Here is a 10396-nt window from a genome sequence, read left to right as displayed (position 1 = left end):
AAAAAATATTTAATATATAAATTTTTTAAAATGTTTTAAAAATTATATATTATATTTATTTTTAAAATGTTTTAAAAACTATATAATATATACTTTGTTTTAAAAATTATATATTATATTTATTTTTAAAATATTTTAAAAACTATATAATATATATTTTTAAAAATATTTTAAAAACTATATATTATATTTATTTTCAAAATGTTTTAAAAACTATATAATATATAAATATTTTTAAAACTATATTATATATATATATTTTAAAAGTATTTTTAAATTATATAATATATATATATATATATATATATATATATATAAATAGGACGAAAATGAGTGTCACGTGTATTACTCATCTTCCTGGCTATAAAATACTAGGGCGAGATCCCTCAACTGTTTCCATACAATCTTATTCCAGAACAGTGGAGCTTTGGGTTCTCTTGTTTCCATCGCCAAACACACAACTTTTTCATGGCCCGCAAATTCTTTGTTGGAGGCAACTGGAAATGCGTATGTTCCTTCCTTTTTCAGTCAAAACTTCAATTGATATGTGTTTCAACATGAACAGATCTGTCTGTTTTCAGCTATTGTTCGATACTGAAAACGTTTTAAACTGATGTGTAGTCTAAATAGGTCTTACGTTTTGAGATCTGGTTGCTTTAAATTCTAGTTGGAATCAATATAAATGGTTAATTTTGTTGCAGAATGGAACAACTGAGGAAGTTAAGAGGATTGCGACCACATTGAATGAAGCTGAAGTTCCATCTGAGGATGTTGTCGGTTGGTTTCTTTATTTGTCTGAAAACTTTAACGAACTTATACTTTGAACTGGAGAACTTAGTATTTATGTTGTGGCAGAGGTTGTTGTGAGCCCTCCATTTGTGTTTCTCACTGTTGTGAAAAGCCTGTTACGGTCTGATTTCCATGTTGCTGCCCAGAACTGTTGGGTTCGCAAAGGTGGGGCTTTTACCGGTGAAATTAGGTATGATTTTATGTTAAGCTATTTTTAGCATTGTTGTTAATGTTATGTAGGCTAGCAACTTATTGCTACTCTTTTGACAGTGCTGAGATGCTTGTTAATTTGGGGATTCCATGGGTTATTATTGGTCACTCTGAGAGGAGGGCTCTCTTGAATGAGTCCAATGAGGTAAACAATGCGATTAGATTCCTATCATTTCATTAGTTTCAAGGCTTGTTTTTGTTATTTGTTTTAGTGACTCGAAATAGTTATTATGATTATTACTAGTAAATTCATGTCTGCTTGTTTATGTTTTAAATGCTTGTCTCTGCAGTTTGTCGGAGACAAAGTAGCTTATGCACTTTCTCGAGGCTTGAAAGTGATTGCTTGCATTGGAGAGACTCTTGAACAGCGAGAATCAGGCTCAACCATGGCCGTTGTTGCTGCACAAACCAAAGCAATTACCGGTACTTTCTTTTGAAAAGCAATTAACCGAGTTGGATTAGAATTTTGCATTTTCTTCATTTTGATTTATTTAACTGTTAATGCTCTTTTGCAGAGAAAGTAACAAACTGGGAAAATGTTGTTCTGGCTTATGAACCTGTTTGGGCCATTGGTACCGGGAAGGTTGCGACCCCTGCTCAGGCTCAGGAAGTAAGTTGGGAGTCTATTGCAAATATCGTTTGGGACGAGTCTTCATCTTTGCATTGCATGCCTGTTAATTGTTCTGTCCTCTCATAAATGCTGATTGATTGCTATTATATAACGGTACCGATTGTAGCATATGGATTTGGGATTCATGTATCTAAGCTCTTGTCATTGTCTCTGATTGATTGCTCTTTTACTTGTGTAAAGGGTAATCGTGTCCTCTATTGTTTTACTCAGAAAACTGTGATTGTATATTCCAGGTTCATTGTGAGTTGAGGAAATGGCTTCATGACAATGTCGGTGCTGAAGTAGCTGCATCTACTAGAATCATATATGGAGGTATTTTACTTTACTGCCTATTGATCTTATCATGGTGCTATGATGATTTAATGTGATTTTGCATCCGTTGGAAAATAAATGAAGGTTCGGTTAATGGGGCTAACTGCAAGGAATTGGCTGCACAACCAGATGTCGACGGCTTTTTAGTTGGTGGAGCTTCTCTAAAGGTTAGTGATCTTTTATTTCTCCCATTATTCCACTGATTGATTCATTTATTTGATGCCTCGTCTTGACCGTGCCCACTGCAGCCCGAGTTCATCGATATCATCGAGGCAGCCGCTGTGAAAAAGAACTGAACTTGGCATCCTACTGGGAACTTATGACCTTTCTTTAGGATCGGATAACCGAGTTGCGAGTGCAATAAGCCAAAATTTAACATTTGTTTTGAAGCATAGATCCTCATTTTGGATTTTGAACCCTATATTTTCAGTTGGCCCTGATTGTCGTGGGATGAAGCGACTGCACCATCTTTGTTTTTGTAATAACCCAGTGGTCTAAGTGATTGAATCGTTTGCTCAATAAGCTACAAACAACCTTTCAAGAATAGTTGTGATGATGTTTCACTACATTTGAACTTCAAAACAACTATATGGATGGAAATGGTAATGATTTAAAACTACAAAATTTAGTACCCCATGTCATACGGATTCAACCAGTTTTTTTAAGTAATTTTGAGTGCCGCAGAATGAACACATCCATCAATTTATACATTATCATGCAACAGATCGCAAAGCAAAAAGGGATAGCAGATCAGATTAGAGAAAAAAATCTCAAACTTAAGTGCAGAAGAATACAATCAAACTCACAACGTTCCACTGATTTAGTGTGATCGCGTTAGTAGGATAAATTTAGAATAAGTCATAGTTTTAGGATAAATTTGGAATGTTCAAAACCATGAACCAAGTAATGGACAAGAACGAACATACAATTTCATGTTATGGGGGAGGGTTATATAGAAATTTTGAAATGTAAAATTATAAAATTTTTGAGATAAGAAATTAGATTATCAATTAAAATATTTAAATTATATAAAAATTGAAAATTTTGCCGGGGTAGGATTGTTGATCCATACCTGGTCTTGGGTTCATAATTAACTTTGATGGTTGAAATCCAAACAAATTTGAACCAACATAACAGTAAACATTTACTATAGCTAAGGTCCAATGAAACCATGTTCATTCCAATCGAACTACATGATCCATCGCGTGAATCTAAATGCAAAAAAGGACAAAGAATGTCAAACAGAATCGAAATAGGATAAAGAAGATTTGGGCTGCCCCTTGCAGCAATGCGGCAGCATGCATGACAAGTTTCAGCTCTGATCAGAACACACGTCTATGACTATAGACCCTTAGCATCGTAGGTCAAGGTTGACGGAAACATATCTAACGCTGACTACATATATAAGCCAACGGTCGACTAGCTGCCTGCATTGCAACAACGCTACTAAAATATAATATATCATAAAAGAGAAATAGAGACCAACTGGAAATGAGAAAGCAAAACGAATGAGATAATAACTCAAAACCCAGCATCAGTCCTTGAATCAACAACTTCAACATGAGAAGAAAGCATTTTGTAAAAGGTTTCACGTACTTCAAAGAAGGACCGGTTTTTGACGACAATGTCGTACATATGGAAGGACCTGAAATGGGCGAAGTTTGTGGGGAGTGAAATGAGGTGAGCCGAGATCTCTGATTTGTGGAATTGGAGAAGGTGAGGTTGGCTGGAGTTATTATATCGAGTCCAGCCGAGTTCAGCCAGCCGCTGCTCGAGCTCGGTATAGGATTTGATGACATGATTGGTTGGGAGGTAGACCAGGACCCGTGGTCGAGTCCCGGGTGCGGTTGAGGTCCCGGGATATATCGGATCTCTTTGCTCGAAGGATTCTCTGGTAGGATTGGATATCAAGCGAGCCACACCTTTCTTATCGAACAGCCACACACCAGACATACTTGGAGAGGCAACGTCGGGGCTGGGAGATGGCCGATGGCAGTGAAATGGGTGTCACCTTTATAGGACTATTAGGAGAACAAGTGTAAACAAGGGTATAGAGTGCGATGGATGAGTATTCTTATACTAGACTAAGCAAGGTGTACGTTGATTCCAACTCCCCCACCCAACTTCCCCAATTAAATTACATCATTTTCAACACAGCACCATAAATATATATATAGCAGGTTTAGCAGTACAGAGGTAGGCTCATGTCGGGATAGTTGATTGAACCATACACAAAAATGGATGTTTTGCTGCTTGTTAATGGATATTATATTTATTTATACGTAAAGTTAAAGGTATGTTGGTATGGATCAAAATCAGGTGTTAAGTACCCTGGTTGGCTGGTTGCACAAGCCCCATTCCAGCTTACAATCGGCTACTTAACTCACCCAACTTTTTACATGACAACATCCAATGCATGTCAAGAAGCCCACCACCGACAGGGATAGGCTAACTAAATACCAGGCTAATTAATGATATTTTAAAAAGTAAAGACCAAATCAAAGTATAGAAACTAAATCTCAATTTTGAGCATTGTAAAGGGATCGAAAAGATTAAATTTTCCTTCCAGCTGAGACAAATATATTGTGCCCCAAGCTACTTTTGCTAACGATCTAAGCTTGCCCTCCATAAAAGTCAACTTCCCCAGAAGCTTCACTTTGAAACCTCAAAGCTTGAACATTATAATTGAAGACCCACCTTCATGTTTGATTCTAGCAAAATTCTTTCAGTTTTAGCTTCTTTCATGAATTTGGCCATCAACAAGAGTTCTTTTAAGTTTCTATGGATACCCTTTTCCAAGATTTTCCTAGTTCCATGTATGGATTCAAATTTGATCGTGGTGTGTATCCAAATCACAACCTTGATAATGGATCTAAAGAGAGTCCGGAGTCTCCCGTCGATTCATCTTCGCCAATGAAATGTTCAAATACATAAGTGAGATGCTAATGGAGGAAGATCTTGAAGAAAAGGTCTGCATGTTATATAGGATTGCTTGGCTCTCCAAGCAGCTTAAAGATCCTTCTATGAAGTCGTAGGCCATGATTCTAATCTCACCCATTGCAGTAAAAAAAAAAGGTGAATTCAACTCCTTTTACAGTTGAACTTCTCTTGTTGGTTCTCTTGAAAGAACCTCTGTTTCCAGATTTACAAAGAAAAGCCATTAAAAAGCTTGGGGAAGCTAGTAAATCATCATCTGTCAATGTTGATGAGGTGTTTTCAGCTTCTAAAAGTGACCCATCAAAGTCTTCAGGGTCAAGGGGAAGGAAAAGAATATGAGCGTGAGGATGTGGAAGAAGGTAGGATCAACAACCAATCTGCACTTTCTCTTGAGGGTTCGGAGCAGTCGCAGTTGAAGATGTTCGATAATGTACTGCTTTGCAAAAGTGAAAATGAGGATTCTCCAGAGTGTTCTCTTAATTGGAACTGCAGCAGGATGGGCGGGTAAAAGGGTCTAATGACAGAGAAACGATTTGTCAGAAGAAGAAATCCGACAAGAAAAGTGAAGTGGTGGATTTATAGTCTTCTTACTCAATGTGCACAATCGTAGCCATAAATGACCAAAGGACTGCCAAAGAGCTTTTAAAACAAATAAGCCAGAACTCTTCTGATTCTGGAGATGGAACACAAAGATTGGCATAGTACTTTGCTGATGCCCTTAAGATACGTTTGGATGTCATGGGGGCACCATTTTATGCACATCTGCTGAGCGACAGGACATTGGCTGCTAATGTCTCAAAAGCTTACGGAGTTTATATTTTAGCATGCCCCTTTAAGATGTCAGATTTGTATGCAAATAAGACGATAATGGAAATGGCTGAAAAGGCAACCACCCTTCATATTGTTGGTTTTGGCATTTGCAACGGGTCTTAATGGCCTTGTTTTATCCAGCGCAGGCTGGAGAACTTTAACATCTTCGTATTACTAGTAACAAGTTTCCGCAACCAGGTTCCCAACCTGCAGAAAGGGTGGAAGAGACAGCATCGATTGAAAAGGCACCATGAGAGATTCAATGTTCCATTCGAGTACAACGTGATAGCATATAAATGGGAGACCTTCCAACTTGAGGAACTAAAGATTAAGAAAGATGAAGTGGTGGTTGTTAACTGCTTGCAATGGCTAAAGAACCTCCCAGATTACACAGTGAGACAAACCAGTGCTAGTTCTGAAACTGATCAGAGGAATGGAATAAATCCAGAGTTATTCATCCATGGGGTCACAAACGGGATATACAATGTTCCACTCTTTGTCACAAGGTTTCGAGAGGTACTCTTCCTTTTCTCTGCTCAGTTCGATATATTTGAAGGTACTGTTGGCCGGGATGATCCTTAAAGGATGATGTTCGAGAGGAAAGTACATGGGCAGGGCTCAAACAGGTTACATTGAATCAGGAGCTCATAAGAAAGTGACAGATATGGTTCGATCTAGTTATCATAGGGATTTTGTTGTAAATGTGGATGGCCACGGGACTTTACACGGACGGAAGAGGAGAGTTATCAATGCCTTTTCAGGTTGGAAACCGGTTAGAAATCAACTTCGGTGACGAGTAACAGTTCCGGCCATGAATTGCAGAATAGTCTAGAATTTGTTTTTTCATATATTCATAGATCAAATATCATATCACGATGTTTGAATATGTATCGAAATTCAGATATCATAACTAATAAAACTCCACTCTACATGTTACAAAGAGTGGTGAAAACACACCAAATGTAAGCTTTATGGTCTAAGAGCTAAGCTATAACTGTTGCCTCAACAGGTACCTCCCCAGCATGCAGAATGTTCTCAACCTTCTCATCTGCTGCTTCCCAGAGCTCCGGCAATGCTTCCCTGATATTGTGAATGCTCTCTAGTGCATAATCCACACCTTCGGTTCGTTGAGAAGTTCCCACCTATATTGGTATATTGGGAAACTGGTGAGCAAACCCTATAGTGCTTGAACTTGAATGTGAGTGTAGAATACGGACATGCCGAACACAGGCATGTTAAATAAAGCAACGCAACAAAAAAATTGCAGTTAGATAATTGGTAGCTTACCCATACGGTGTGAAGGCCCATACGTTTACCAGTCTGAATATTGCGGATGCTGTCATCGAAGAACAACTGCAAAACAAGACAATGAAACAATGATAGAAGTTCTTCAATTCACATTCCAATGGCTTGAATGCAGTCCGAAAAGTAAAGGGATCTATCAATTGATTTACCGTTTTCTTGGGGTTGATGCTGACCATCTCAAAGACTTGTTCATACGCTTTTTCTAAAGGTTTGCACACAACTTTAGGACTTGGAAGTTCAAGCTCTGAATCGGGACAAGTACTGTATGTAAGAAAGTCAAAGATTTCGGTGGAAGCATTTTCCGAAGAATCGTCTTTGTTTGTGGGATTCAGGGTCTCAAAGCATATAATCACTTCAAAACAACCCTCCAATCCCAACCTGTTAAGCACCGTGACAGCATGATTCTTGTCCGCATTCGTGAAAAATCTGTATACAAATTACAGTAACAAAAGTCACAAGGAAACCTATAAATGATCATCACGAACAATAAGTCATAGAGAAGAATCGAGATTCTTACAACTTTCCGAACAGACAGGCTAAGCAAGAGATTCCTCAAAAAAGGGTCAGGTTTTAGCAATTCATAAGGCAATCTCCCATGAACAAAACTGTATGGAAAGGAAAATGTTAGAACCTTATACCACATACAGAATCATCATTGTTCAAAAACATGAATTGGAAAAAAACCAGTACCTATGAAAATCATCGTAATCGATGTTGTAACCAATAGCCTGTAAGAAAAGGAAAGTCATAAGAATTGATCTAATTTCGTAGTTTAAACATTCTTACAAGGATGTGATGATAGGCTTTACCTTTAAGCCAGCCATTGTCGTGCCATACTGCCTGTATAAGGAAACACATAATTCAGGAACTTTTTCCTCCTCCATTCCAAGCTTCTGAATCATGTATTCTAGAAAATGGTATAAAAAAAAGGTTATGAATTTCAAGAGAAAGCAAACATTTTCACAATGTGAATGGACAAAGGTAAAAACAAAACCTTGAATGTTCTTGATAACTTCCTTGGACAAACCAGATGTCAGAGGGTAAAGCGTGTCATCTAAATCTGTAAAAAAGAAATTATTTAACGGATCAAGTAGAAATAAGTAAAACACAGGTTAGCTTAAAAGGTTCACATTTTTCATGTAATGAATTAACAACACAGATGAAGCTTCTTTAACGAAAATTACCAAACAATAGACAATCGTATGTTGGGTCAGCTCGATTGATATGATCTTCACACTCCATGTTTTATCTTCAGAAAAATACAAAAAGCACTGTCGATTCTGGAATAATCCAACAACAATGAATTAGAAACAGACAAAGATTTCATAGTCATAATCAGCATTGTCTTAAAATCCTGAGAGAGACAACACATTGCAGATCTTAGCTGAAATTAACCCAGGTAGAAGAAAAGCCGTAATCGACATGAAATAGCAAACGCAGTATTAACAGAATTTGAAGGGGGGAAAAAGGACAAAATAAAGAACAGAACAGGAAAATAATCGGACATTACCAGATCCAAAGTAATCAAACAATGCAAGGGGGAAGGAGAAGCGTTCAAGAAGGCATTAAATAGATAGCTGGATTAAAGGAGCTTTTTGGAGAAAGAAAAAGGAGGGGATTCGCGATCTACGATGGCGCATCATGTGCCGTAAGTAGGGAGATGACGTGGTCCAACCAATTTACGAAACGTTTTGACTTCGATCCCTCCTAAACGAAATATGCGCTGGTGGCGATACGTGTTAAAGAATTGTACATGCTTGGCCACATAAATCAGCATATGCTTTTTTTCAATTAATAATTTTAGTAGGACTAAAATAAAGTATTATTGGTTTTATTATTATTTAAATAATAAAATTAGTAAAAAAATTATTTAAAATATTATTATTTTTACTTAAAACATTAATTTTTTAACATTTCTGATAAAAATATTTAACAATAATAAAATTGGTAGCGTCTAATAATGTTTCCGGTCATTTTTATTAAATCCGCTAAAACGCCAATAATAACAAAATCAGTAGCGCCTAATAATGTTTCTGGTCATATTTTATCGGTTTTGTTATTTAAACAATAACAAAATCGATAACATCTTATATAACATTATATTAATATTGTCGCACGTGAGCATTTCTCGTGAACTCTTTGTTTAGTCAATCATTTATTATTACGTCTATGTTTGGTCACTTAATTATTTTTTTCAATATCGTACTCAAACCATTTTTGACTTTTTCTTTAATTATTTTTATTCGATCAATAAGATGATAACACGTATCATTATCTTATGAGAATAGTATCAAAGAAAATTTTATATGTATAGGTAAAGAGAATAGAACATGAGAAATTTCACAAAATAGTCAAAATAGTCAAAATATAATTACTCATAAAAAATAATGTGTCATCATCTTATTAATAAAGTAATTTTTTTTAAAAAAATTTGTTATTGATAATAAAAAATAACATAAAATTTTAATAAAAATAAAAATATCATGTTAAAATCATCATTAATTTTCTAACAGAGTCTGATCAAAATAATAGCGAAGCATTGGCTATGATTTAGAAAAGGGTAAACTATACCAGTAGTCTCTAATATTTTCAATTTGCCCAATTTTGAGCATTGGTTAAAAAATAGTTTTGATATCTTATATTATCAATTCGATCGATTTTAATCTCTTAATCATTAACTCCCTTTGGTTTATTAACGAATATCTAAATTGATAATTAAAATATAAAAAATTCACGTGTTTTGTTTTGACAATTAGAAAAATTGACCATGATAATCCCTTCTTCTTCGGTCCTCACTGTTCATTTTCATTAACACCTTTAGGGGTGTTTGGTTCAAATCACATAATCCCATGTTTGGTTGGTCGGAAATCTCATTCCCGGTAATGTTTTATTACTAATAGTAGATTTTTTTGGTATATTACCGGGAATGTCATTACCTCCCTTCTCTTAGGTATTGTAACATTACCGGCGTTTTAGACTAAAATGCCTTTAAATTTTTATTTTTTTTTCAAAAATATCCTTCTTCTGTGATTGAATAATAAAAATTCTACGAAGGTTAAATTACAAATTTATCCTTAAATTATTTTAGATTTACAAAAAAAAAAATCTATAATTAAAATTTTATATGAAGTTCAGGGGTTAAAATTTTTTTTTCTCTTTCATTAAACCTTTTTTATATTTTTTATTTTGTAAAAAAAAAATTATATAAATATTATGAATTTAATTTTTTAAATAAAATATATAAATATTTTACAATTTGTAATATTATACAAATATATAATAAGGGCAATTTGGTCAAATATACATTCTAATGATCTTTTATTCCTTTAACCAAATACAGTAATCTTACATTCCTGCTAAACCAACCAAACACAAAATACAACATTCACAATAATCTTATTC

At 35.3% G+C, this 10396-nt stretch overlaps 3 protein-coding genes and 1 pseudogene across 3 annotated transcripts; 2 read left to right on the top strand and 2 right to left on the bottom strand.

Moving 5' to 3' along the window:
• Positions 1 to 371: 371 nt before the first annotated feature.
• LOC120165782 (triosephosphate isomerase, cytosolic-like) lies at positions 372 to 2486 on the top strand. The gene is made up of 9 exons (XM_039175228.1): positions 372 to 507; positions 702 to 777; positions 856 to 979; positions 1060 to 1144; positions 1290 to 1422; positions 1515 to 1609; positions 1864 to 1942; positions 2027 to 2109; positions 2191 to 2486. The coding sequence occupies exons 1-9, from the start codon at positions 469 to 471 to the stop codon at positions 2236 to 2238; spliced, it is 762 nt and encodes a 253-aa protein (XP_039031159.1). The 5' UTR covers positions 372 to 468; the 3' UTR covers positions 2239 to 2486.
• Positions 2487 to 3463: 977 nt separating this feature from the next.
• On the bottom strand, positions 3464 to 3895 carry LOC120165797 (flowering-promoting factor 1-like). Its single transcript, XM_039175238.1, has one exon. It carries the CDS (start codon positions 3893 to 3895, stop codon positions 3464 to 3466), a length of 432 nt encoding a protein of 143 aa, XP_039031169.1.
• A 1119-nt stretch (positions 3896 to 5014) lies between these two features.
• Positions 5015 to 6807, top strand: LOC120165796 (annotated as a pseudogene).
• LOC120165837 (uncharacterized protein C24B11.05-like) lies at positions 6576 to 8567 on the bottom strand. Its single transcript, XM_039175276.1, has 9 exons — positions 8505 to 8567; positions 8179 to 8274; positions 7989 to 8054; positions 7804 to 7901; positions 7685 to 7722; positions 7511 to 7599; positions 7144 to 7418; positions 6977 to 7042; positions 6576 to 6831 (listed from the first exon to the last, which is right to left on the bottom strand). The coding sequence occupies exons 2-9, from the start codon at positions 8234 to 8236 to the stop codon at positions 6673 to 6675; spliced, it is 849 nt and encodes a 282-aa protein (XP_039031207.1). The 5' UTR covers positions 8237 to 8274; positions 8505 to 8567; the 3' UTR covers positions 6576 to 6672.
• Positions 8568 to 10396: the final 1829 nt, after the last annotated feature.

Source organism: Hibiscus syriacus, unplaced genomic scaffold (genome assembly GCF_006381635.1).
Source record: "Hibiscus syriacus cultivar Baekdansim isolate YM2019G1 unplaced genomic scaffold, ASM638163v2 tig00111614_pilon, whole genome shotgun sequence".
Lineage (NCBI taxonomy): Eukaryota > Viridiplantae > Streptophyta > Magnoliopsida > Malvales > Malvaceae > Hibiscus > Hibiscus syriacus.
This window is presented reverse-complemented; position numbering and strand designations above follow the sequence as displayed.

Coding starts and splice junctions, on each gene's coding strand:
- LOC120165797 (XM_039175238.1), bottom strand. CDS start 3,895: ATGTCTGGTGTGTGGCTGTTCGATAAGAAAGGTGTGGCTCGCTTGATA.
- LOC120165782 (XM_039175228.1), top strand. CDS start 469: ATGGCCCGCAAATTCTTTGTTGGAGGCAACTGGAAATGC. Junction 778..855: donor TCCATCTGAGGATGTTGTCG/GTTGGTTTCTTT, acceptor ATGTTGTGGCAG/AGGTTGTTGTGAGCCCTCCA. Junction 1,145..1,289: donor TCTTGAATGAGTCCAATGAG/GTAAACAATGCG, acceptor TTGTCTCTGCAG/TTTGTCGGAGACAAAGTAGC.
- LOC120165837 (XM_039175276.1), bottom strand. CDS start 8,236: ATGGAGTGTGAAGATCATATCAATCGAGCTGACCCAACATACGATTGT. Junction 8,055..8,178: donor ATACGATTGTCTATTGTTTG/GTAATTTTCGTT, acceptor TCTTTTTTACAG/ATTTAGATGACACGCTTTAC. Junction 7,723..7,803: donor CGACAATGGCTGGCTTAAAG/GTAAAGCCTATC, acceptor CTTTTCTTACAG/GCTATTGGTTACAACATCGA.